Below are 25,267 nucleotides of genomic sequence, written 5' to 3' on the forward strand. Positions count from 1 at the left end.
ACAGACGAAGAAGAGAGGGGGAATGGACGGAAGAGAGGGAGAACGGATGGAGAGAGGGGGAATGGATGGAAGAGAGGGGGAACAGACGGAAGAGAGGGGGAACAGACGGAAGAGAGGGAGAACGGACGGAGAGAGGGGGAATGAATGGGAGAGAGGGAACGGACGGAAGAGAGGGGGAACAGACGGAGGAGAGGGAGAACGGACGGAGAGAGGGGGAATGGACGGAAGAGAGAGGGAACAGACGGAAGAGAGGGGGAACAAGAGAGATGGGGGGGAACAGACGGAAGAGAGGGAGAACAGACGGAAGAGAGGGGAGAGAGGGGGAATGGATGGGAGAGAGGGAACGGACGGAAGAGAGGGAGAACGGATGGAGAGAGGGGGAATGGATGGGAGAGAGGGAACGGACAGAAGAGAGGGGGAACAGATAGAGGAGAGGGAGAACGGACGGAGAGAGGGGGAACAGACGGAAGAGAGTGTGAATGGACGGAGAAAAGGGGAATGGACGGAGAGAGGAAGAACGAACAGAAGGGGGGGGGGACAGAAGGGAGATTAAGAAACAGTGTGAGAGTCACAGCGTGGTTCAGAGAAGGTGAAATGTAATCATCCAGCAAGCTGCTTCTTGAGAGTGCAGTTCCATCCCATGGCGTTTTCCCAGTAAGGAAAACTGGTTGAAATTACGTTGTTACAACCAGATTACAACCAATTCTGGTAGTACACTGGTTGTTGTAATGGCGCCATTTAAAATCAGGCAGTTTTTCCCACTGAGGTAGAAAATTGAACTGTAAAAAGAGTGTTCACAGAAAAATGCCACTCACCTGAGTCACAGTGCCATTTCACACTAACGCACCTTCCATTGGAACAGCTGAACTGTGTGAGGGGCTCACATGTGGCGAAATCTGGTAAGAAAGAAAGAAGAAAAAATTGTGTTATTGTCGTAATACAAAGAGGTTCAATTTGGGATTTTTTTCTAACAAAGCACTTTTGATGACAGGAATTGATCAATTACGACTGTCCAGAATCACATAGGCCAGTAATTTACACACTGCATGCACTTGAAACCTCTGAAACAGTGTGGGTGAACATCTGTTATTATTACACATTAGATGCAGGAGACATTGGCACAGTTATGTGAGTTGGCATTGCCTTTGAATTCTGAAGTTTTAAAAACATTGGAGTGAGCAAAGTGTTTTTCAGTGCAGGCTTGAATTAGATTTAAGGAAGCCAAGCAGGAACTGTAATGACTGTGAACACTGTCTGTCTCTGTTTGTACTAGTTTCTAAGGAGCACCAGAGGTAACAGAAAAGTATCATTCACAGCTACATTTTGTAACAGAAGGTTCAAATTGTCCTTGCTGATTGTTTTGCAGACTGTGTCCTTACTGCCTGTTACTTTTCCCTCTTATCTAAAACAAGTGTAGAGAGGTGATATCCGATTACATTACATTACTTTGGTTTAACAACTCTGTGGTGATGGTGATTTACAGTCATTTTTGATGTATCCTCGCCAGAAGAGGGTGTATTCACATTGTGGGATACCTGACCAGGGGAAAGGGTCATTTGGGGTTCGTGCGCATGTGTCGTGGGTGTCTTTGAGCCTGTTTGAACTTGCATTTGTGTCTTCACTGACATTTTCAACCTCTCCTTGACCCAGTCTGTAATACCTACATGTTTCAAGCAGATCACCATAGCCCCTGTGCCCATAGCCCCAAGAACGCCAAGGTAACACTCCAAATTGATTACGACCCCGTAGCACTCACATCTGTAGCCATGAAATGTGTTGAAATGTTGGTCCTGGCCTACATCAACAGCATCAGCAGATTTACAGCTCATTTCCTGCACATCTATACATTTCACCATACGTTTGGCGAGAAATGTTTCCCGTTTTGAATATGATATCTGAGTGAGAGTGACTAACAAAATCCATTGGGGGTCCCCCGGTCTGTAATTTGACCATGATCACGACAAGTTTAGATAGCTGGTCCCTAAACTAACTTACCAATATAAAAATATTAGCCCGACATGGCTAACTGTGTGACTGTCAGTGACTGACATAACAAGAGAAAAGCTGCTGATGCATACAACCAAATTTCTAAATTGCATCTTGTGTACTAACTCTCAACAGCAAGGAGGGGTTGGGGTTGAGCCAGGTGCCAATCCCTGATCTACATCTTTGAAAGCCCATGCATGCTATTGTTTCAGGGAAGGAATAAATAATTATCTCTCTCATTGACAGGGAGAGTCCCAGCTATTTCATATTTTAAATATTAAAAGCCTTTCTCTCCATCGTCATGTTGTGTTGTCTGCTCCAGAGGTTGTCAGAGCGTGCCCAGAGGGTAGCCTACATGCTAAATTGAATTAACATGATGGGTAGGTAAAATACAAGGCTCACAGTGGAATGACGTAATGCAACGATAGAAAAAGTCTCAAAAACATCGCAAATGATTTCTGAAATGTTAGGCTAATGTTGATATCATTTCGATTTAAGTCAACCTATCCAAGTGGAAGGAACCAAAGGAGGGGAAAAACCCATTGATTTGTCACGGCTGGAGTGTTAAGAAAATGCCCAGGCTAACATATCACAAAGAATGTCTTGTCCAATGGACTTCTTCATTCTAAGTAGTATGCTAGTATGAATATCTCAACACAGCTGTGACTTTATTTCATTTTATTGAACCTTTTAATGGAAACTTGTCCAGAAGCTCACCACAAGAGGCGGTCTCATCAGAGTGGTCCCCACAGTCGTCATCCCTGTCACAACGCCAGGACTCTGGGATGCATCTCCCGTTCTCACAGGAGAACTGGTCAGCTTGGCATGATCCCGCTGAAAACATTAATAGCAATAATAAAATAGCATTTTTATAACATTATTTTACTACACCGAAGTTCCCATTAGAAAAGTTATGTTTTTCTATTCTATTATGCAACAGTTATATAGTGCTTTTCATGACCAGTATGGTCTTAATAAGTACTTAAATAAAGTGCATTGACTAGGCCTAGCTGGGGCGGCAGGGTAGCCTAGTGGTTAGAGCATTGGACTAGTAACTGGAAAGTTGCAAGTTCAAATCCCTGAGCTGACAAGGTACAAATCTGTCATTCTGCCCCTGAACAGGCAGTTAACCCACAGTTCCTAGGCCGTCATTGAAAATAAGAATTTGTTCTTAACTAGTTAAATAAAGATCAAATAAAAAATTCAGTGAGTGAATCTACACCATTATAGTACGGGACATTTTTAAGTAATGTCTGATCTTTTACATTTACTGTTCTGTAACATTTGATTCCACATAGAGAGCCAGCAGGCCATGTGTGTTGCATATATATTATTTTTTATTTAATTAGGCAAGTCCGTTAAGAACTAATTCTTATTTACAATGACGGCCTACTCAGGCCAAACTCTAACCCGGACGACGTTGGGCCAATTGTGCGCCGCCCTATTGTACTCCCAATCACGGCAAGTTGTGATACGGCCTGGAATTGAACCAGGGTCTGTAGTGACACCTCTAGCACTGAGATGCAGTACCTTAGACTGCTGCGCCACTCGGGAGCCCTTTAGTGCTAAAAGATCTGGATTTGGTTTCTCCGTGACTGGTCGTCCTAGAGAATTGGCTCGCTATCTACTCACAGTAATCTATTTATTCACAGAGATCAAAAAGTGAAAGTTAAAAAAAAAACGTGAAACCAGGATATCATTCATATATAAATCGCCATTTTCTTTCTTATGGAATCATCCTATCCGTGTTCAGGATCGGCATTGTGTCAACATCTGGCAACTGAAACACCTACATTTCTCATCTACATCCCCTAACAAAACCCCCAGAGGAGGTGTGCATATCCTGGTCAAGTCTTCTGGATGGAGAAGATGATGAATTATCCCAGTGTATAGATACATTCATGATGTGCAGTAGCACGGAGGCCATTGGGAATCTTTGACATACGCGTCCCTCACCAGCACGGGAAATCATGCAGTGGTGCTTGTTTAAGTCGTGTAAGAGTTGTCACCTCCTCTCTGAGTATTCTCCAATGGCCTCTGCTCTGACAGAACCTCTCCCAAATGACTCTCTGGTTGGAGAAACTTGGAGATCACTAAAGTTTGTTCTACAACATGGAATCTGGCAGTTGCATCCTGGTCCATATGAGCTAGATGGGCCTCTAAGTAGAGCAGACAGCGGCATACCAGAGCAGGTGAAGTTGGACTCGTCCTCGTTGTTCCCACAGTCGTTGGTCCCGTCACAGAGCCACCTCTTGGGGATGCAGCGGTTGTTCAGACACTTGAACTGATCCGCAGGGCAACTACGATTATCTGTGATGATGGGCAAAAATTGCTTTGATATTTAGTCTTTGACGTAAACTGTCATGCAATCATATTAATGTGTTCGTTATTTGTTACTTTAACTTCTTATTTTTCTTTAGGTATTTTTCTTAAAACTGCATTGTTGGTTAAGGGCTTGTAAGTAAGCATTAAGTAAGCATTACACTGTAAGGTCTATTTCACTGTAATACCTGTTGTATTCGGCGCATGTGACAAATACAATTTATTTTGATCATAGATATTGGATAGCTAGCTAGAAAGCATGACAGAAAAAGTCAGCCTAGCAATTTCAGTCTTGCATAGATGATATATGTTGCTAATTTCAACTTAATGATTTTTTCCCTTTGGAATCAGTCTCTGGGACATGTCCTATTTTCCATAAATGCAAAATGATGTGTTTTCTAACACGCCGAATAAGACCTACAGCAGATGTGCGGTTCCTCATCACTTCCGTCCAAACAGTCATCGTCCCCATCACATTTCCAAGAGGCCTGGACACAACGCCGGTTCCTACACTGGAACTCTTCATTCCCACATCTCTGTGGCTCTCCGTGGTCCCCTGAATCACCCAATGTGGCTGCAAGCAAACACACACACACACACACATCCACTTGCTGGCTCACCTTCACACTCCGCAGAACATATTCCTCAAAAGAGCCACAACTGATGAAACATTTATTTTATGTTATATGCTGGCATTGAAAAATCAGTACTGGCATATTGAGTTCTACATGGGCATATCTTATCTGCTGTCATTTATTCCTATTGATTGCCTTGGTCATTGATGTGGAGTGTCAGGCTGAACGGGCCTTGTATGTTTGAGCAAGAGTGTATTCGACAGGGCTTACAGGAGCAGGTGAGGTTATTCGCGTCCAGGTACTGGTTGTCAGCGCAGGCACACACTCTGCTACCGGGAATGGCCAGACACAGGCTCCCGCAGCCACCATTATTAACCCCACACGCATTGTCACCTAAAGATCAATTAGATAAACCAAAGTAGGCTAAATCCAATCATTGTTTTTGCAGCTGCAGCCTTTACAAATGCAACATATTAGGAAGACAATAACATGACTCAAAACTGTAACACATATATATAATCCTAGTTACAATGATGCTATTATACCAAATACTATATTCAAAACATCCATAGATTAAAAGGGCTTAATGTCTGTATTCCTATCCGCGTGCCAGTCAGAGCGACTGTTTACATGACTCAGCCAAAGGCAGAATCATCCAAACCCCGCTGCTATAAAAAGTCGAGAGCGACAACATCAGATGAAAACGGAACACTGTGTCTGACGGATCATTTGACATCCTCCTTGATGTCGATGAAACTGTATTTGGCGAGGTAGGGATATGAAGAGTTTGTTAAAAAAAATTAAAAAGGAGGGAGGGAGGGAGGAAGGCTGAGGTAAAACAAGGCATATGAACACGCTGAAAGGCTGTGGGTGGGTGGCACCCAGCTGAGTTCAGCGTTCCTTTCGAGGTAGTGAGAGACAGTACAGACAGGTGCATCAATGTGCCAACCAATGACTGTTATCATGACAACCCCCGCGCAGAGTCTGAAAACATGGCCGGGGTTACTATAAGTAGCGGTTAACGGATTAGAGTCGGTGTACATTTGCGGACAGTCTCAGCTTCAATTCTCATTGAATCAATCGTTGGTCTCTGTCTTTGTTCATGGCTCGCCCTCGGTGGCTATGAGAGGTTTGGTTGTTAGAGAGCAGGTAGCACCAGACACGACTAAAATATGCCTGACCCCCTACTGTTAGGAGCCTGAGTGGCGGAGTTGTGGCACGTAAAATATGCTAAGGCCAGACAAAAATGGATTCACTGTTGAACGGATTTTCTCCCAAGAAAAGTGAGGCGAGCGAGCGAAAACATGCACAATTAGAAGCATCAACCTACATAGAGCAAGCGTGACTGAATTCAAGCCCAGTAACTTTGTTCACCGCATCCTCCTTCGACTGCCACGAAAAGCCCACGCCTGCGGATCTGCGCAGTGTGTCGGTGCCACTGGCGAAGTACTTTGCTTGACACGCTAGCTGTTCTCGGCGGCGCATCATCACTTCAAACGCATTCCGTCGTGGTATTATCGGTTGGCCTTACTACTACTGGTAGTACTGGTAAAATGTAAGTTATGAATCACAAATCACTATACAGCTGACACACTTCGATTGTATCAATAATTTTGAGTTCAATTTGGTTGTCCAAAATACTATCAGCTTGCACTGCGTCTTTGCTGATGAATGCCCTGATCTCTGGCCAGTCAATTGGTTACATTACATTGTTGTTTCGTCTATTACTCGCTTCTAATAGATCTGAAAATGATGCAATAACCATGAATTTAACCGACTGTTTGTATATAATGAGGGACGTCCCACGTTTAACCTGGACACATAAATTAGTAGGAATTTGTGCTGGCTTCAGCCATGACTGTATGAGAGAGAAATTAAACATCTGCACGTCGCCTGCAGGTGCGAGTGTGTGTGTTTCACTGTCCAATCAGAGGCTTGAACATGATCTGAGCGTGTGATCTGAGAACTGTTTGGTCTCTTGGGCGTCAATTTGGGAAAGAATCGAGGGAGAGCGATAGTGATGAGCATTCCGGATCTTTTTAGTGAACCTGCTAGTTCGGCTCAGATCACCAAAAAGAGCCGGTTCTATTGGCTCCCAAACGGCTCTTTAAATAATATATGTTTTGTATTTTTGTAAGTCAAACAGTTTGCGATAGTTTGACAATGATTGGTGTTAAAAACAACAACCATTCAAAATGAATACAATCTGAACAGCATAATGAAATATTGCACCATATCAAAGAAAAATAAATATCAATTTGCAAAACTGCAGCATCCCTCAAATTGAAATAAATGTAAAAAAGGGTTCTATTACACATGTGCATTTAAAGTATAACTTTTTTAATGTATTTAAACAAAGTAAATATAAATGTAACAATTCAAAACGAATACAATCTGAACAACATAATAATAGAATATTGCACCATATCAAAGAAAAATGTATAACAATGTGCAAAACTGCCGAATCCCACTTAAAACATTAAACTGGTCCCCCTTTTCTCTCTCTTCTTTAGTGCCATGTTATAACCAGCAGCAAACAGAAATGCTGACCATATTTAGCTTTTATGAGACATTTGCATTCAGAAATGCAAGCTGCCTCACTTTCGAGGAGCTGATGCGGTTTCTTCTCTCAGTAATTATTTGTCCCGTTTTTGAGAAGACCCTCTCAGAGGGAACGGATTTGGCCCCTAATGCAGATCTTTGGAGAAGGGGCTTCTCCAAAAAAGGATCGGACCTCTATTATGGCATCTGCTGAGGGATTCCTTCGTGCTGCATCCCCAGTTGCTCTCTCGTCAAACAGCATCCAAACAGCAGCACTACTGCTGGTGCTTCTCCTCCATCTGATCCCTCTTCTTCCTGTTGCCCTGGTGCCTGAGCCAGCTGACTGCTGGGGCTGTCCCTCCCTGCTGCTGAGGTTATTCTTTGAAGAGCCTCATCAATCGCTCTGGCATCACTGAAGGCTAACTTCTTAAACCTGGGGTCAAGTGCAGCGGTTTCTGATAGCACATGATTATATTCCACTTCTGTCCTTTTATGAACATAGGGTGTCCATCAACTCTGTCACATGTCCTGTGGTTACATTTGCTTCTCTCTGGCGGCTGGCTGTGATTCACTGCAGACCCTGACACAGGAGTATCATTTTTGAGGCTGTCACATAGCTGAAAAGAGAGAACAGTAACTTATTAGTTCAGGTTCATGTTTTGTCTACTGATACTACATTCTCATCTACTGCTCATATACATATATAATACTGGATTAAATAATGATGTAGTAATAGCTGCTTACTGTACCTCTCTCCACTGATCTCCACAGTGACCTGCTCAAAGGGTTCCAGGACTCTGCAAAGCTCCTCCACCACCTCCCATTCCCCTTGGGTCAGAGCATCAACAGGTGCATTGACAATGGCCAGGGTAGAGATGATGGTATCCTTTGACTCAAGAAACCGCTTCAACATATAAAATGTTGAGTTCCACCTTGTAGTGCAGTGTTGTTTAGGCCTCAGCTCAGTCATCCACATCTGGTGTTGTGTAGACTACAGTTTTTCAGCACCTGCTGTGCTCCTGTGGAAGTATTCCACAGCTGCTTTCACTTTGACCAAAGTGGGCTTCATCACCTTCAGAGCATCTCTTACAATCAATGGATGATGGGTCCATTTTAACATTTTCATGGCTTTAGTTATGTACGCTTTATTGTCGCTAACACAACAGACCACTTTTCCATCTACTTGCCATTCTCTGGCCACTCTCAACAGTTCCTCTGCCAAGTTCTCTGAGGTGTGTCTGTCGCTGAACTCAAAACAGTCCAGAAGACAGCTAGACATCGAACAATCTTCAATGAAGTGACATGTAACAGACATGTAAGAAGTGGTTACCCTTGATGTCCAGCAGTCAGTGGTAAGGCAAACTGCAGTAGCTTTCTGGACTCTTTCCCGCACTGAAGCCTGTGTGCTCTCGTACAGTTGTGGAATAAGTGATTTTGAAAGGGTTTTCCTGCTTGGAATTGTGTACATTGGATTTAGACTATTGCTATAATTTCTAAAACCTCTGTACTACATGATCGAAAATGGCTGAAAATCGGTGGCAATCATTTTAGCCAATGCAATATCAATTTGGCCTTGTTTTGCTACAGACAGACTTTGGCATGAACTGGGCCATAGACGACTGCGTTGCTGTGGGTCGTGGAGTAGGCCTATTTGACTGAGTGGATACATCTCCACGCGTGGAGGTGCTGGCTCCACCACTATCACTAGCAGGCCCGCTAGTTTCTTGAAGCTCCACTACAGCTAGCTTCACAGTTGGGTGCACAGCTCGCATACGCCGGTGTAGGTTGTGCATAGAACCGACTTTATATGAGACTTTGTTTTGGCAAATTCTACACTGTGCTCTAACATTGTCTACATTATTAAAATGCATCCAAATGCTACTGTGCTTCCGACTCATTTTCCAGCTGTTGTTTTCACAGCTGTCCTTCCTCTCTCTCCTCGGCTGCTAAGTGTGTGACTGTGAGTGAGTTGGCTCGGCTCTCCCTCACGCATCTTTGGTTCATTGGTTGACACTGCTTGTCTGATTGACAGGAACAACAGGTGAGGCTGTTAGTCTGAGCAGACAGTCAGAACGAATGTGTGTGCGCTTGACCATTTAGGTCTATATTATTTTAGTTCTTTTTTTCATTCTTTGAATTAGTTCATTCTATTCATTTAAATCTTTTGATTATTCAGATCTTATTTAAAAAAAAAAAAATTTTTAGAAATAGATTCAGCTCTTCTGATATGCGAGCCGGCTCCCAACATTCACCAACAAGGGCCGGCTCATAGAGCCGACTCGTTCGTGAACGACCCATCACTAGAGAGCGGACAGTGCATTATAAGCAAAGAGATGCATATATTGGCCAAAAAATAACACCAGATTTTTTTTTCCCCGGACGTGTGGAGAAAGGTGAGGCGGTGGTGCATCTGTTAAACAGTCATTCAACTTTGTCCGGCGTAAAAGGGAAAAATCAAAAAGAGAATCTTCTGATGTATTTACTGTCATGCATTTCAAACCCCCTGGCTGGAGCAAAGTCCAAGTTTAGTACTTCAGCCATTCTCAGTGTTGTAATTTCGTCAACGGTCCTCTCAGTTCACCCATCTCATCAGGGTTGATATACTGAAAAAACTGGTTTGACAGGGTTGAGAGTCACAGGGATCCAGTACATAATGAGTATGTCCCCTAGTCTCTGATATGTTTATATTACAAAAAAAGTGATCCAGTCTTGTATTTAAATAGTTTTGGTGCATGACAATGATAGTGTGATGGTGTATTTACCTTGCTGCCTTTGAGCATCGTACACAGATAGCCCAAAAAGAGGGGGTTTCTCGCTTCTCATAAGAGCAACCTGCCCTGACTGCAAGTCCAGTTGGAAAATAGAGGCGTTCATGTAATCTGTCCAGAAAACGGAATTCTGGTGCAGGGAAATTCCAAAGGGATGGTTTAATTCTTTGCCGTTATACACCACCTTTGGATAAAAGAAACAAAGAACACGTTAGACAATAATTCACAGTTAAAAGTGACTTTTTTTTGATGGAGTCATGTATTTGCAACCATACAAATGTTGAAAATAAATGTACATATTCAATTGATACTATGCATATTTTTTGATCAGTAGAAAAGAACACTCACTCATTTACTAACCGTTCTGTGGGTACCATCGAGGGAGATTTTCTCGATGTGGTCATAATAAGCGTCGCACCAGTACATGTTACTGGAGCCATGGTCTAGGGTGAGTCCGTTAGGCCACAGGATGCCTGAAGTGACAAAGTCCAGCCGGTGGGATCCATCCATCCAGGCTTTCTCTATCTTGCCAACACTATCGTTCACCTCATCCTCCTCCCAGTCTGTCCAGTACATCCAGCTGAAAACCAGAAGAAATTCATTATCAATGTGATGGTTTAGCATTGAGAGATCGATAAGTTAGCCCAAATAATACCGAGTATACAAAACATTAAGAACACCTGCTCTTTCCATGACATAGACTGACCAGATGACTCCAGGAGAAAGCTATGATCTCTTACTGTTGTCACTTTGTTAAATCCCCTTCAATCAGTGTAGATGAAGGGGAGGGGACAGGTTAAAGAAGGGTTTTTAAAGCCTTGAGACAATTGAGACATGGATTGTGTATGTGTGCCATTCAGAGGGTGAATGGGCAAGACAAAAGATTTGAGTGACTTTGAACGGGGTATGGTAGTAGGTGTCAGGCGCACCAGTTTGTGTCAAGAACTACAATGCTGCTGGGTTTTTTCATGCTCAACAGTTTCCCGTGTATATCAAGAATTGTCAACCACCCAAAGGACATCCAGCTCACTTGACACAAACTGTGGGAAGCATTGGAGTCAACAAGGGCCAGCATCGCTGTGGAACACTTTCAACACCTTGTAGGGTCCATGCCACAACGAATTGAGGCTGTTCTGAGGGCAAAAGGTGTTGCTAATGTTTGGTATACTCACTGTATATACACTGCTCAAAAAAATAAAGGGAACACTTAAACAACACAATGTAACTCCAAGTCAATCACACTTCTGTGATATCAAACTGTCCACTTAGGAAGCAACACTGATTGACAATAAATTTCACATGCTGTTGTGCAAATGGAATAGACAACAGGTGGAAATTATAGGCAATTAGCAAGACACCCCCAATAAAGGAGTGGTTCTGCAGGTGGTGACCACAGACCACTTCTCAGTTCCTATGCTTCCTGGCTGATGTTTTGGTCACTTTTGAATGCTGGCGGTGCTTTCACTCTAGTGGTAGCATGAGACGGAGTCTACAACCCACACAAGTGGCTCAGGTAGGGCAGCTCATCCAGGATGGCACATCAATGCGAGCTGTGGCAAGAAGGTTTGCTGTGTCTGTCAGCGTAGTGTCCAGAGCATGGAGGCGCTACCAGGAGACAGGCCAGTACATCAGGAGACGTGCTTGAGGCCGTAGGAGGGCAACAACCCAGCAGCAGGACCGCTACCTCCGCTTTTGTGCAAGGAGGAGCAGGAGGAGCACTGCCAGAGCCCTGCAAAATGACCTCCAGCAGGCCACAAATGTGCATGTGTCTGCTCAAACGGTCAGAAACAGACTCCATGTGGGTGGTATGAGGGCGCGACGTCCACAGGTGGGGGTTGTGCTTATAGCCCAACACCGTGCAGGATGTTTGGCATTTGCCAGAGAACACCAAGATTGGCAAATTTGCCACTCGCGCCCTATACTCTTCACAGATGAAAGCAGGTTCACACTGAGCACATGTGACAGACGTGACAGAGTCTGGAGATGCCGTGGAGAACGTTCTGCTGCCTGCAACATCCTCCAGCATGACTGGTTTGGCGGGGGTCAGTCATTGTGTGGGGTGGCATTTCTTTGGGGGGCCGCACAGCCCTCCATGTGCTCGCCAGAGGAAGCCTGACTGCCATTAGGTACCGAGATGAGATCCTCAGACCCCTTGTGAGACACATATGCTGGTGCGGTTGGCCCTGGGTTCCTCCTAATGCAAGACAATGCTAGACCTCATGTGGCTGGAGTGTGTCAGCAGTTCCTGCAAGAGGAAGGCATTGATGCTATGGACTGGCCCGCCCGTTCCCCAGACCTGAATCCAATTGAGCACATCTGGGACATTATGTCTCGCTCCATCCACCAACGCCACGTTGCACCACAGGCTGTCCAGGAGTTGGCGGATGCTTTAGTCCAGGTCTGGGAGGAGATCCCTCATGAGACCATCCGCCACCTCATCAGGAGCATGCCCAGGCATTGTAGGGAGGTCATACAGGCACGTGGAGGCCACACACACCACTGAGCCTCATTTTGACTTGTTTTAAGGACATTACATCAAAGTTGGATCAGCCTGTAGTGTGGTTTTCCACTTTAATTTTGAGTGTGACTCCAAATCCAGACCTCCATGGGTTGATACATTTGATTTCCATTGATAATTTTTGTGTGATTTTGTTGTCAGCACATTCAACAATGTAAAGAAAAAAGTATTTAATAAGAATATTTCATTCATTCAGATCTAGGATGTGTTATTTTAGTGTTCCCTTTATTTTTTTGAGCAGTGTATATATATTTTTTTAGACATGACACCAAATGTGTGAATATCAAATCACTCTAAAGTTCCCGAAAAGCAGCAGACACTCTAGTCTGCTCTGAAACTGTTAAGCCTCTCATACCAGAGAGCAACTCACTACTTACATTTTTGCCATTACATTTCACCTTTAAGCACATTCTTATAATTAACTGACCGAAAAATGTGTCCAAACTCAGCTCCTTTCCTCAGATGGAGATTTAGGTCGCACTTTGTTGGCTATGCACATTTTCAAGGCAATGTTTCAGCATTTGCGGAGACCGCATTCAGGTACATGCTGCATATGTCGTCTCAAGTGAAAAGGACCTTTAAATGTCAAGCGCGCTATAACGCGGATCTACTACTGATCGGATTGAATCCCGGCCACAGTCAATTTACTGAAAACAGTACCAGAATTGGGTCCTGGCATCTTACGTATGTACAAACCAATATCTATTGAAACATCACAACATAAGGAGATCTTATCAGGGTGTCAACTGTAAAAGACACACTCACCTGTGCAGAGGGTCCACCACGATCGCTCTGGGGTGAGACATATCTCCTTCTAACAGAGTTCTCCTTGTCTGTGCAGCTTTCTCCAATCTGGCAACGTTGATTGTTTTCCTGTAGCCGTCATTTGTCCAGTACAAGTTGTTCCCTATCCAGTCCACTGAGATCCCCTCCACGTTATCAAGGTCTAGGACAGGATGTGAGTCAAAAAAAATTTAATGCATAGAGTATGCTGTTGTTATCCTCTACTTGATCATCCTGCAGGAGCGTAATCTATCACTGTCTCCAGATCCTCGTTAATGGAATCAAAACCCCAAAGCATTGTTCTAGAATCTATTGTAGCAGATATATTAATCACACACAACACAAAAGTCATGCAAAATAGTGCTGCTTACACAGAAAGCTTTTGGGTATTAGAGATTGACCTAATTCGGGGACCCAACTTTAAGACCTTTGAAAGTATGAATAACCTATGATTCATTTGTGTACAGAGGTGTACAGGTACATTTCAGGGATGTAAAGAAGACAAAGGACTTCTATACTCACATTATCCCAGAACTAAAATCTTGCGTAATTTCTTCAGATGCTTGATAATGTTCTGGGGGAGTTGTATGAGAAAATATACTAACGAGACTAGAGAAGTTTCCATCCCCTCTAAATGGAAACTCAACCAAAGCATGGGCCAAATTATATATATATATATATTTAACTAGGCAAGTCAGTTAACAAATTGTTATTTACAATGACGGCCTACCCGGGCTAAACACGGACGCCGCTGGGCCAATTGTGCGCCGCCCTATGGGACCCAATCACGGCTGGATACAGCCTGGATACGAACCAGGGACTGTAGTGATGCCCCTTGCAATGAGATGCATTGCCTTAGACCGCTGCGCCACTCGGGAGGCCATTCCAAAATTTGAAAGATGCGAACACCTGTGAAATTGTGATTTGTCCAAAATATCTGGGCACCAGAAGAGAGTTCCTCGTTAGTCGTTGCATCTCACAGTCTGTTGACGACTGCTATGATACAATCTTATGTTAACTGCGTCTGTCCACATGTGTTTAACCCTCACATAACGTGATTGGCATGATTCTCAATTCATTAACTTAAAAGGTGCTATTTTTTGTCAACATCTGGAATATCTCATCTCAAGGTCACCTGAAGTTGTTACCTCACAAACAGAACCATCTGAATGCACTGACCATCTTTAAGGATCGTTTTTCGATGGGTCCCATCCAGTCTTTGTCGGCCAATCAGAAAGCTGGTTGTGTCGGCAAAGTATATGTGGCTGGTCTCTGCATGGAAGCCGATCGCCCGAGGGTTTACAAGATTGCCAATCTGTACCATGTGCTCGGCCTCTGACTTGCTATTCAGGTCCAGGCCTCGGATGACACCGGGTCTCCCTCGTCCGTAGAACAGGAATACCTCATTCATAGGCTCTGCAGAGGGAGGTTATAATGCATTATGAAGAGGGTGCTTATAGGAAGCGTTATGAATATTACATAAACAAACCACCAGCGACTAATCTTCTTTACCCTGAACACTGCCCATGTGTAATTCATTTACATGATTCACTTTTCTTCCAACCGACACAGGAAATTAAAAATGGTATCCTAAGACAAGAATAATAAGGTAATTACAATGACCTAAATTAAAGCAAGAATTCGGTCGGCTGATTAGACCTCATCAAATCAATCAATCCCTTACTCCAAAAACGAGCCTGTGCCAAAGCAACGCTTGAGACAAAGTTAACGGGACGCATTGAAGCCGACCAAAACAAAGATGAATTTGGGCTTTTCACCAGTCATTAGGCGATGTTGTTTGAGTTGACTAGATGTGATGTTCAGTAGACCTGACAGAGGAGCAGGCTGGAGCAAAGTTGCAGACGTTTGGGTCGTGCGGGCGCTGTCACTAATTATAGAAGCTACTTTGCCTCTGACTGACACTATGACCGTCAACACATGACATAATATGCCCTAATATGAACTTACTCTTGCAGGATTGTCTGTCACTTCCCAGTACAAAGCCTGTTCCACAGCGACAGGATCGGGATTTGTAACTTCCGCTGAGCAGACACATGTGAGAGCATCCTCCTTTTCTTCCAGACGGATCGGGATCGCAGGCATGAGTCCTGACTGCAGAGAGAGATAGGAGACGAGGGTAGATACCAGACACACAACACACACACACACAAACACACACGGGGGTGCACACACACACACACACAAACACACACACACAGCTATCTTCTACACATGCAAGAAACAATATATTTTCTTTTTACCTGTTGGTTGGGTGAGTTTCTGGTAAACACGTATTCCCACAGAATTCTCCACGGTGGTTACAGTTTGAACGTCTGCTACGCTAAACCGATTTATCTGTAAAATGTCCGCTTTTGTCCCTTTAGATGGCTCGGTGCGAGTTGCAAACAAATAATCTTCAAAGAGTGATAATCCGTGGAGGTGCAGCAACTGGGAGACAAAGAGAGCAGTAGTGACAAGAGGAAGGAGAGGCACAGTGCTATAGAGCAACGCTGGGCTGCATTTATATGTTTCATTCATCTCAACTTAATCCCCAGGTAAACACCTTTGCCCCCAGCAAGCACATAACGTTCTGAGAACCATATGTTTCTTAGAGCTCGGTGAGAAAGTGGTTGTCCTATGGTTGATTTTACATACAATATTCCAACCACTGGAGGTTGGTGGCACCTTAATTGGGGGGGGAGGCCTTGTGGTAATGGCTGGAGTGGAATAGGTGGAATTCCATTCACTCCGTTCCTGACATTATTATGAGCTGTCCTCCCCTCAGCAGCCGCCACTGATTCCAACAATATTCTTGGAATGGTGCAGGATACCCAGCTAGCACATGACATTCTGAGAACCATATGTTTCTTAGGTGGTAGTTTCTGTACAATCAGCGTAACGTTTCCTCGTGGTTCTATTGAAAGTAATGTTCTCAAATTGTTCAGAGAATGTGAAGAAACCATGTTTCTCTGTGGGAATTTCAGTACTTCAGCCTAATGTTTTCTACAGGTTCTATTTAAGTCATGTTTCACAGAACATTAAGAAAACGTTCCATAAAACCCCCAAGAAAACATGAGTAGTATTCAAAGAAAGTTCTGAGCATGTTATTTAACATATACATTCCGTTCAGCTGTGTAATTGGCCACAACCTGATCCATATACATTCCGTTCAGCTGTGTAATTGGCCACAACCTGATCCATATACATTCCGTTCAGCTGTGTAATTGGCCACAACCTGATCCATATACATTCCTTTGAAATGGGGTCTGTTTGATTCGACTAAAATGAACAGCTTCGTATGAGTTAAATAAAACACGGCATGCTACACTAGCTCCATCCTGGTTTCACCGTGGAATAATTCCACGGATAGAAAACAGAAGGTTTGAATGTCACCGATGCCGTGCCACAATAAAGAAGACGTGTGTTTGCATGTCCTATCTGTGCTTGGAGTTCAAGACAGTTAACCCAAAACTAAGCTAGCAGTGTTATTAAAAGTCTTATTTGAAACACATTCTCAGAACATGATTTTGTTACCTTCAAATAACCTATCGTTTAGAAAACCATAATAAAACATTCTCTGGAACCTTCCGGCAACCTACAAATGTGTGTCCCCAGAAGAGGAAACATTTTCACTTATGGCTTTGTTCCCAGAACCAATTGGAAACCAAATCTGCTAGCTGGGCCTGCTCCTCCACTCCATTCTAATCCATTGGAAAAGGCTGTGACTAGGGGATACAGCAGCAGCAGGAATGTACAGTAGCATCGGTTGCATCTCTTTCAACCCTACTCCCTCTCTCTGTAGAGCAGAATAGGATGCCATTTGGGACGTAACTACTGTCTCTATGTAAAAAAGGGAGGGTCAAAGAATGTCCACACTCAGCAGAGTATGTACTCCCCGACTTAACCAAAGGCTCTGTCATTTGGACTATCTTATTGAGTCCTCACAAACTACCCCTAAAGTGTGACCAACTGGCATGCCCGTTGGTAAAATCGTAAATGGTTTCTCTGAAGCAAAGCACGATTGAACATTGGAAATGGGCAGATCATAGGATAACAACTGTCACACGCTGTACTTACAGAGCTTTCATGGATAACAGTGTGCCGGTTGCTCCCATTGTAGTCCACCACTTCGATATAGTCCAGGACAGCATCTGCCCAGTAGACCAGCTTTCTAACCAGGTCCAGAGTAACAGCTGTGGGCTTCTCTATTCTGTTCTCCACTATCCTGGTCCTGTTGGTGCCGTCCATATTGCACCGTTCCAACTTGGCCGTACTCCCCGAATCCGTAAAGAACATTTTCCTGAAAAGCAAGTTGAATCCCAGGGTATAAAAGTGTTTTTAATAGAATCCAACCACAATTGAGAATCAATGTGCAGTAGGCCTACAGTTTGGACTACGGATGGGAATGAGCTTTGTCGCTAACTCTGACACTTTGACATTATCACGTTGAACCTGAAACATTGAGTAATGTGCACGGTTCCATAAACAGTAGGGAAAAGGGTGTTGTGGAGAAATAAACTGTGGAATTACAATCGTCCTTGTAATTCCTATTTCACACGCCAGTCACATACAGAATTTATCACATGCAATGTTGTGCTGCAAATTGATGGTTTTCATTCAACCATATTTGAAAGCTCATTCGAACAGTTAAGTAGTGTTTCGTAATTAAATAAATCAATGACACCAATCAGAAAGCTATTCTAGGTGCAGTCAACCAAATGCAACACGCCAATGACTTATTTCAGCATCAAGGCTCTTTTCAACAATGAGCTTCAGAACAGAAGTATGACTGCATGTAGAGTTCACCTTTCACCCTTCACTTATTTTTGATGAGATCCCGTATGATTCATCTATTAAAAACATATCAAACCTAAAATTACTCATTTGAAAAATGTAAATCGGTCTACGCAAAACAAATGTATCAGATCATATCAGACTGAGACAATATCAGCTCTACGCTTTTCCAGTCATTTCCACGATCCAACTCCATTTGAAGCAGCAACATCCAAACCCTTATGATTTCTAAGTGGAATCCATTGAAAACACATGGAATCCTTAGATAGTACCTGTCTACATTCCCTTTTGTCATCTGACAGATATCATGGGAGTAGAAGGGAGTCATTTCCCCCTGAAGGGGGAAACTAATGTATTGCCGATGATATCGCATCAATAATTGAACACACTGGTCCTGGAATATTACCCCTCTCACTGTGATCTTGTCAAAGCAGCTTTGTTGCGTGTGAGTGCTGTGAGTGGCACAGGAAGATAACACAATCTCCTAACAGCAACTGACTGCTAAGGTGCAGGAGCCACTTAAATCCGAGTCAGGAATACCACAGGTTTGGAAGTCTAAGCCTTAAAATAGACTGTCTCAAACAGCATCGTATTCCCTATAAAGTGCACTGTTTTTTTTACCGAGGCCCATAGGGCTCTGGTCAAAAGTAGTGCACTATATAGAGAACAGAGTGCCATTTGGGACGCACATCGTAGCTTCTTTATCAGCTAGAGGTAGCACTCGGTTTTGACAACTGATACAGCTCTGCATCACATACAGATACAGGTCTACTCAAATTGAGTTGTCAAATGTTGTGAGCTGAGTCAGTTTGATTTCAAGTTTTAAAAAATATATATATATATAAAAAAATCTGTAGAATGTGAAAGTAAATATGGTGGTGTCTGTTGCTGCTTTTAGAAAAGGAAAATATATCATATGGTTCCACTACAAGGATACTTTAAATCAATCAGAAACATATGTGTTGGTACCAGTACAACAGCTGATTGCAAGCTGAGGCATATTTAGACGGGAAAAACCTTGCATAAAATACATTTCTCAATTTCTCAACTTACCCCATCAATGAGTCTAGAGCAATTCCACCAGGATTTTGAAGATCGAGACCGACTATTGTGACACATGCGTCGTCTTGTTCATTGCAGACATATATTCTTTCACTTACTCTATCCACAAAGTAAATGTTTCTTGTGAGCCAGTCAATGGCAAAATGTTCCACATCTACAACCAAATGAAAAAAAGTACATTGTGACTAGAGCAAACTTTTTTGTTAGAGCAGCAACATCCAAACCCTTATGATAGATATTTCTACTTCATTTGGAACGAAACTTACTCTCTAGATTCTCTCCTATCCGTACTCTTCGCATCTGTGAAAAGCCTTTTAACTTTGTCATGGTGGCACACCAAAGCTGACCGTTGGAGTTTGTAAAGGAGATCCAACATAACGATTCATCCTTGTAACAGAAATCCAACGTGTGAATCGTCTGATTAGTATCCAATGGCTTTAGGTTGGGTATAGACGACCCATTGAGGTGTGTGACTGTGATGTGTCCTGTACTCGCAATCAGCAACACAGGTGGTCTGTCCCCAGGATCTGAGAGAGAGAGAGAGAGAGAGAGAGAGAGAGAGAGAGAGAGAAAGAGAGAGAGAGACTGAAATTAGTATCCATCCATACATTCTTAAAGGATACTTACGGCATATAATCCAACAACAGACACTTCAAAACAGAGCATCTGAATGAGGTTATAATAAGCACTTGTTTGCTGCTAATGACCCATCAGGCAAACATTCATTTGCTTCCAAAAATCTCTGATTAATTCTCTGTAACAAGTTGATATAGACAAGCTTTTACAAGGGTCTATGTAGCTTTGACCATTACAGTGCAAGTACCATGCTAAAATGGTAGTATTCCATTATTCAACTAGTTTGGGACATTGAATTTACTGCCACTTTCACAATTACTGGTAATGTCCAGTCACTGTTTAGGTTCCATTATTTATGGACTATTTCAAAGGGGAAAGCCAATTACTGTTGATCTCTTTCTAAGGGATAGCCCACTACTGTAGATCTCTTTCTAAGGGATAGCCAACTACTGTAGATCTCTTTCTAAGGGATAGCCCACTACTGTAGATCTCTTTCTAAGGGATAGCCCACTACTGTAGATCTCTTTCTAAGGGATAGCCAACTACTGTAGATCTCTTTCTAAGGGATAGCCCACTACTGTAGATCTCTTTCTAAGGGATAGCCCACTACTATAGATCTCTTTCTGAGGGATAGCCCACTACTGTAGATCTCTTTCTAAGGGATAGCCCACTACTGTAAATATCTTTCTAAGGGATAGCCCACTACTGTAGATCTCTTTATAAGGGATAGCCCACTACTGTAGATTTCTTTATAAGGGATAGCCCACTACTGTATATCCAGCAGGAAAGTAAACAAAGGATTGTCACCAGGTGTTTTACAACTGTTATTGACCTAGGAGACATATGGGTGCTGAAAGCATGGGAATGTCAGGAGGTGTGTGTGTGTGAGTGTGGGTGGGTGCGTGTGTGCGTGGCCTGGACTTCTATTCACCCATGAAGAGTGTGATTTACCAGTCCAAGGAAAGTTTAGCTCACACGGTACTTGAGTAATGGAAGTAATGCTAGTCATAAATCAGGGTTCCCTCTCTTGCTAAATCCTTTACTTTAATGGTTATGTCTTAAAGGGACACTTCAGGATTTTGGCAATGAAGCCCTTTATCTTCTTCCCCTTGTCAGATGAACTCGTGGATACCATTTTTAATGTCTCTGTGTGCAGTTTGGAATAACTAACTAACAATAACACAATTGCTAACTAGCATTAGCGCAGTGCCCGGAAGTCTATTGTAAGTGCTAGCATGCTATCAGATGCCATAGACGTCCAGTCATTCCGCTAACGCGCTGGCTCACGAAACTACCTCTAACCTCATTCATATGGATGTAGCGACATAAAAACGGTATCCATGAGTTCATCTGGCTCTGGGGAAGTAGATCAAGGGTTTCATTGTCAAAAATCCTGAACTCTCCCTTTTAACACAAATCTCGTATTATCTGCGACAATTGTAAAGTTACCTGATTGAATCATCACATTATGCTGTGGCCCTAAGGGGGCAAAGTAACACAGAACAGCAAAGACAAGTAGACATGAAATAGCTCAGGTCGTGTTACAGTTCGGCTATACATACATGTTCACCAGATGAGTCTCCAACATAAAGTTCAATTCCTATTGATTAGATGGTAACCCCTTGGTTTACTTCATGAAACAACACATTCTAGAGGTAAAAGCTCTCCACCAAAGACATGCTGCATACTAAAGCCACGATACATCCTTCATCTTACCGGTCTTGGCTTTGCAGGACCTTCTGTTGGGTTGTAGGATGTATCCATCTGTACAGCTACATCTATATGATCCAAAGGTGTTCATACAGGCCTGGCTACATGTACCGTATACTGTGCAGTCGTCGTGATCTACAGTGAGAGGGCAGGAAGTTGTTACAAGCTAAGTGCCGTTCAAACATGAGCTAAATACAGTGCATTCGGAAAGTATTCAGACCCTTTGACTTTTTCCACATTTTGTTACGTTACAGCCTTATTCTAAAATGGATTCAATTGTTTTTTTTCCCCCTCGTCAATCTACACACAATACTCTGTGATGACAAAGCAAAAACACGATCCTGTCTCTGAGCTCCATGGACGATTCCTTTGACCTCCTGGTTTGTTTTTTTGCTCCGACATACACTGTCAACTGTGGGACCTGACATAGACAGGTATGTGCCTTTCCAAATGATGTCCAATCAATTGAATTTACCCGAGAGGTGAACTCCAATCAAGTTGTAGAAACATCTCAAGGATGATCAATGGAAACAGGATGCACCTGAGCTCAATTTCGAGTCTCATAGCAAAGGGTCTGAATACTTATGTAAATAAGGTACTTCTGTTTTTTTCTTTTTCTAAAAACCTGTTTTCGCTTGTCATGCGGTATTGTGTGTAGATTGATGAGGATATTTTTTTAAAATTTAATCCGTTTTATAATAGGGCTGTAACGTAACAAAATGTGGAAAAGGGGAAGGGGTCTGAATACTTTCCGGTACATAAACCTGGTTTAATATGGCCCCAAAAAAGACATCTCAAAAGTGTCACCTTCACACATACAGAGTACAATATATGTGTGTCCATTTAGCAGTTATTCCAGAATGATCCAAATATGACTTACTGTGTTGTCGAACATAAAAGCGCAACCATTCTTTTTTTTGTCATCAGTTTGTTAATATCCGACACTCATCCCTTTGATTTAGATGAATTGTTGGCTGTCGGTCCTTACCTCTGCAGGCTCGACCATCCTGTTCCACCTCGAAGCCGTCTGCACAGAAGCAGAACGTCACGTTTCTCATTATGACACAGCCGTACTGACACAACAACTCTTGGCACTTTGGCTGGAGTTCTGGAAGACAAAGTTTAAAAAGACATTGTCGTGTGTAGGTGGTTGACATTGCCATGGAAATAGCAATGACTGGTGGTATGTTATGTTAATACGTCACTAATGTCTCTGGGCTTTCAGACTTGAAGTTTCTAAGTTGAAATGTAATTTCCTTTCTTACTGCCAGCAGAAGGGGAAGAGGTGTTAAAGATTTGAACCCCCCCCTCGAAAGAGGACATAGAAACCCTTTTTAAATAAATTATTCCAATCTCTTTGTTAGCTGTTTATCATTTGGTGTGCATGATTTATTTCACAGCGATTTCAGAAAGTGAATTGCTGTTTAAAAGCTGCTTATGTTGATACATTTCTCCGATTTAGACGCCACTTCAAGGTTGCTGTCAACAGGAAATCAGTTAAGTACAAATGTAAGGTCCATTGTATGTAATTCATTACTTCCTCCAACAGCAATAACTGCTCATGATCACATGCATCAGTCAGAGAGCTGTCCAAGGCTACATCCCAAATGGCACCATATACCCTAATCCCTATATACTGTGTTGCACTAATTTTGACCAGAGCCCTGGTCAAAAGTAGTGCACTATATAGGGAATAGGGTGCCATTTGGGACACACAGGGGTTTCCTGCTGTTCTGTCAGCATCTCTCTACACCTACCTTGTATTTATTGTTTCACAAATTGGTGGTAAAATTTCAGTGATTTATATTCTTGCACAACATGTGCCACTGCCACAAATTGCAATGACTTCAATACCCAAATTATAATTCAAAAGCGTTTATTTCCTCATAAACCTGTCAGTGGCTGACCTTGGGAGTGTGAAGCAGAGTTATATCTGTTTATGTCAAGCAGGCAAGAACGCTAGAGTCATCACACACAGCGTTTATAAATCAATTACTGTCAGTGAACTTCACTTTAATTTACATGCATTCACTTTGATACAAGTATCACCTTTCTGTACTGAAACATTTCCAGGCCAGCTCCATCCAATCTCCCACTGATTACAAACAGCCTTTTCATTCTCCCATGATGCCTCACCAGGACACCACCACTAGGTAGTCGACCAAAACTCATAGCGGCTTTTCCTTCTATGAAAAGTAATATGGCTGTTCTGGTGGTGTTTGAGTAATATGGCTGTTCCCCAATTCCCATCGCCTGTACTCCCCACAGAGATGGTGATGGTCCCCCACATGGATGGACATGGATGTGGGTAAGAGTTCCACTGCTGTGAGGAATTGTATGGAGGCTTTTGGAGACTGGGGAGCTTTTGCTCAGAGTGTTGTTGTAAAGCCCATCTGTAAACAGCCCATCCAACTACCTCATCCCCATACTGTATTTATTTGTTTATCTTGCTCCTTTGCACCTCAGTATCTCTACTTGCACATTCATCTTCTGCACGTCTACCATTCCAGTGTTTAATCGCTATAATGCAATTACTTCGCCACCATGGCCTATTTATTGCCTTACCTCTCTTATCTTACCTCATTTGCACTCACTGTATATAGACTTTTCTTTTTTGTTTATTCCATGTGTAACTCTGTGTTGTTGTTTGTGTCGAACTGCTGTGCTTTATCTTTGCCAGATCACAGTTGCAAATGAGAAGTTGTTCTTAACTAGCCTACCTGGTTAAATAAAGGTGAAAAAAAAGTACTGTAGTTTATAGTGACCCTCTCCTAGTGGTGAGATGGATCACCACAGGGGGCCAGCGTCCTAGACCTCAGCCCCACCAACCCCAGGCAGCCCCATCAACCCCAAACCCAACAGCTCTATATCTTGTTTACTGATTCCCATAGCAAACAGTTGTGTCTGGTCCTGTGTCTGGTCTCTGGTTAGTGGAGCACGACGATGGCGGAATCACCTTGAGGATTCACTGTGTGAGTTATGTGGCTGTAAATTTACCACAGTGCCATGGCAGCGGAGCGCAGGGGAGGCTCACACCCTGTCAGGTGTCTTGTTTAATGGCCTGTTTCACAGCCAAGCTACATTATCAGGAATCAGAGAGGCAAATAATGCCTAGCGTTACTTAACTTTTCACTATACGTTACTTAACTTTTCACTATATTTTCACTTAAGCTTAATTTCTACATTAAGAACATAATCTGTAAATCTGAACTAGTCAAGATGTTTTGTATATATTGGATAGAATGCCAACACACCACTATGGCTTCCGGGTTTAGCATGTTAATGGACAAGAAGCTTGTGGACGAGGCTCTTACGCATGGGTTAATTTTGCCAAATTTGTACTTTGCATTCCACTTTCTTATATATCATATTTGATTGGTGAGTTCGTGAGTTAACTTTTTGATTCAAATGTCACACGACCTGAGGAGCAGAAGACCTGTAACTAACTTTTCAACCGCGATGGCAAATGTGAATGGTAATGGCGCCGACTTCAGTCCAACCGTTACAGAGCCTCATGCGGTCACACTCCCCAGAGATCTTCTGAACCTCCGTACGTTTCTGGTCTCGGAAATTACATTGCCACTCAGCAGAGCTGGCCTTTGTTTAATTTTTCTTTTTTTTTCTAGATACTT

The 25,267-nt window shown here is 42.9% G+C and overlaps 2 protein-coding genes across 2 annotated transcripts in view; both read right to left on the bottom strand.

Moving 5' to 3' along the window:
* Window positions 1-2,830, bottom strand: part of LOC112255187 (low-density lipoprotein receptor-related protein 1B) — a 112,025-nt gene extending 109,195 nt beyond the window's left edge. Inside the window, exons 1-2 of the mRNA XM_042324997.1 lie at window positions 2,704-2,830; window positions 816-896 (exon numbers count right to left, since the gene is read on the bottom strand). Of these exons, the coding sequence (XP_042180931.1) occupies window positions 816-896; window positions 2,704-2,830 (208 nt within the window). The remainder of the gene's footprint in view (window positions 1-815; window positions 897-2,703) is intronic.
* Window positions 2,831-3,972: 1,142 nt separating this feature from the next.
* Window positions 3,973-25,267, bottom strand: part of LOC112255188 (low-density lipoprotein receptor-related protein 1B-like) — a 77,872-nt gene continuing 56,577 nt past the window's right edge. The window contains exons 3-17 of the mRNA XM_042324998.1: window positions 22,624-22,743; window positions 21,642-21,770; window positions 19,616-19,876; window positions 19,341-19,503; window positions 17,571-17,793; window positions 15,755-15,941; window positions 15,462-15,605; window positions 14,673-14,909; window positions 13,476-13,656; window positions 10,553-10,772; window positions 10,187-10,376; window positions 5,154-5,276; window positions 4,730-4,864; window positions 4,171-4,296; window positions 3,973-4,055 (exon numbers count right to left, since the gene is read on the bottom strand). Of these exons, the coding sequence (XP_042180932.1) occupies window positions 3,973-4,055; window positions 4,171-4,296; window positions 4,730-4,864; window positions 5,154-5,276; window positions 10,187-10,376; window positions 10,553-10,772; window positions 13,476-13,656; window positions 14,673-14,909; window positions 15,462-15,605; window positions 15,755-15,941; window positions 17,571-17,793; window positions 19,341-19,503; window positions 19,616-19,876; window positions 21,642-21,770; window positions 22,624-22,743 (2,522 nt within the window). The remainder of the gene's footprint in view (window positions 4,056-4,170; window positions 4,297-4,729; window positions 4,865-5,153; window positions 5,277-10,186; window positions 10,377-10,552; window positions 10,773-13,475; window positions 13,657-14,672; window positions 14,910-15,461; window positions 15,606-15,754; window positions 15,942-17,570; window positions 17,794-19,340; window positions 19,504-19,615; window positions 19,877-21,641; window positions 21,771-22,623; window positions 22,744-25,267) is intronic.

The sequence above is a fragment of the Oncorhynchus tshawytscha genome, linkage group LG07 (genome assembly GCF_018296145.1).
Source record: "Oncorhynchus tshawytscha isolate Ot180627B linkage group LG07, Otsh_v2.0, whole genome shotgun sequence".
Classification (NCBI taxonomy): domain Eukaryota; kingdom Metazoa; phylum Chordata; class Actinopteri; order Salmoniformes; family Salmonidae; genus Oncorhynchus; species Oncorhynchus tshawytscha.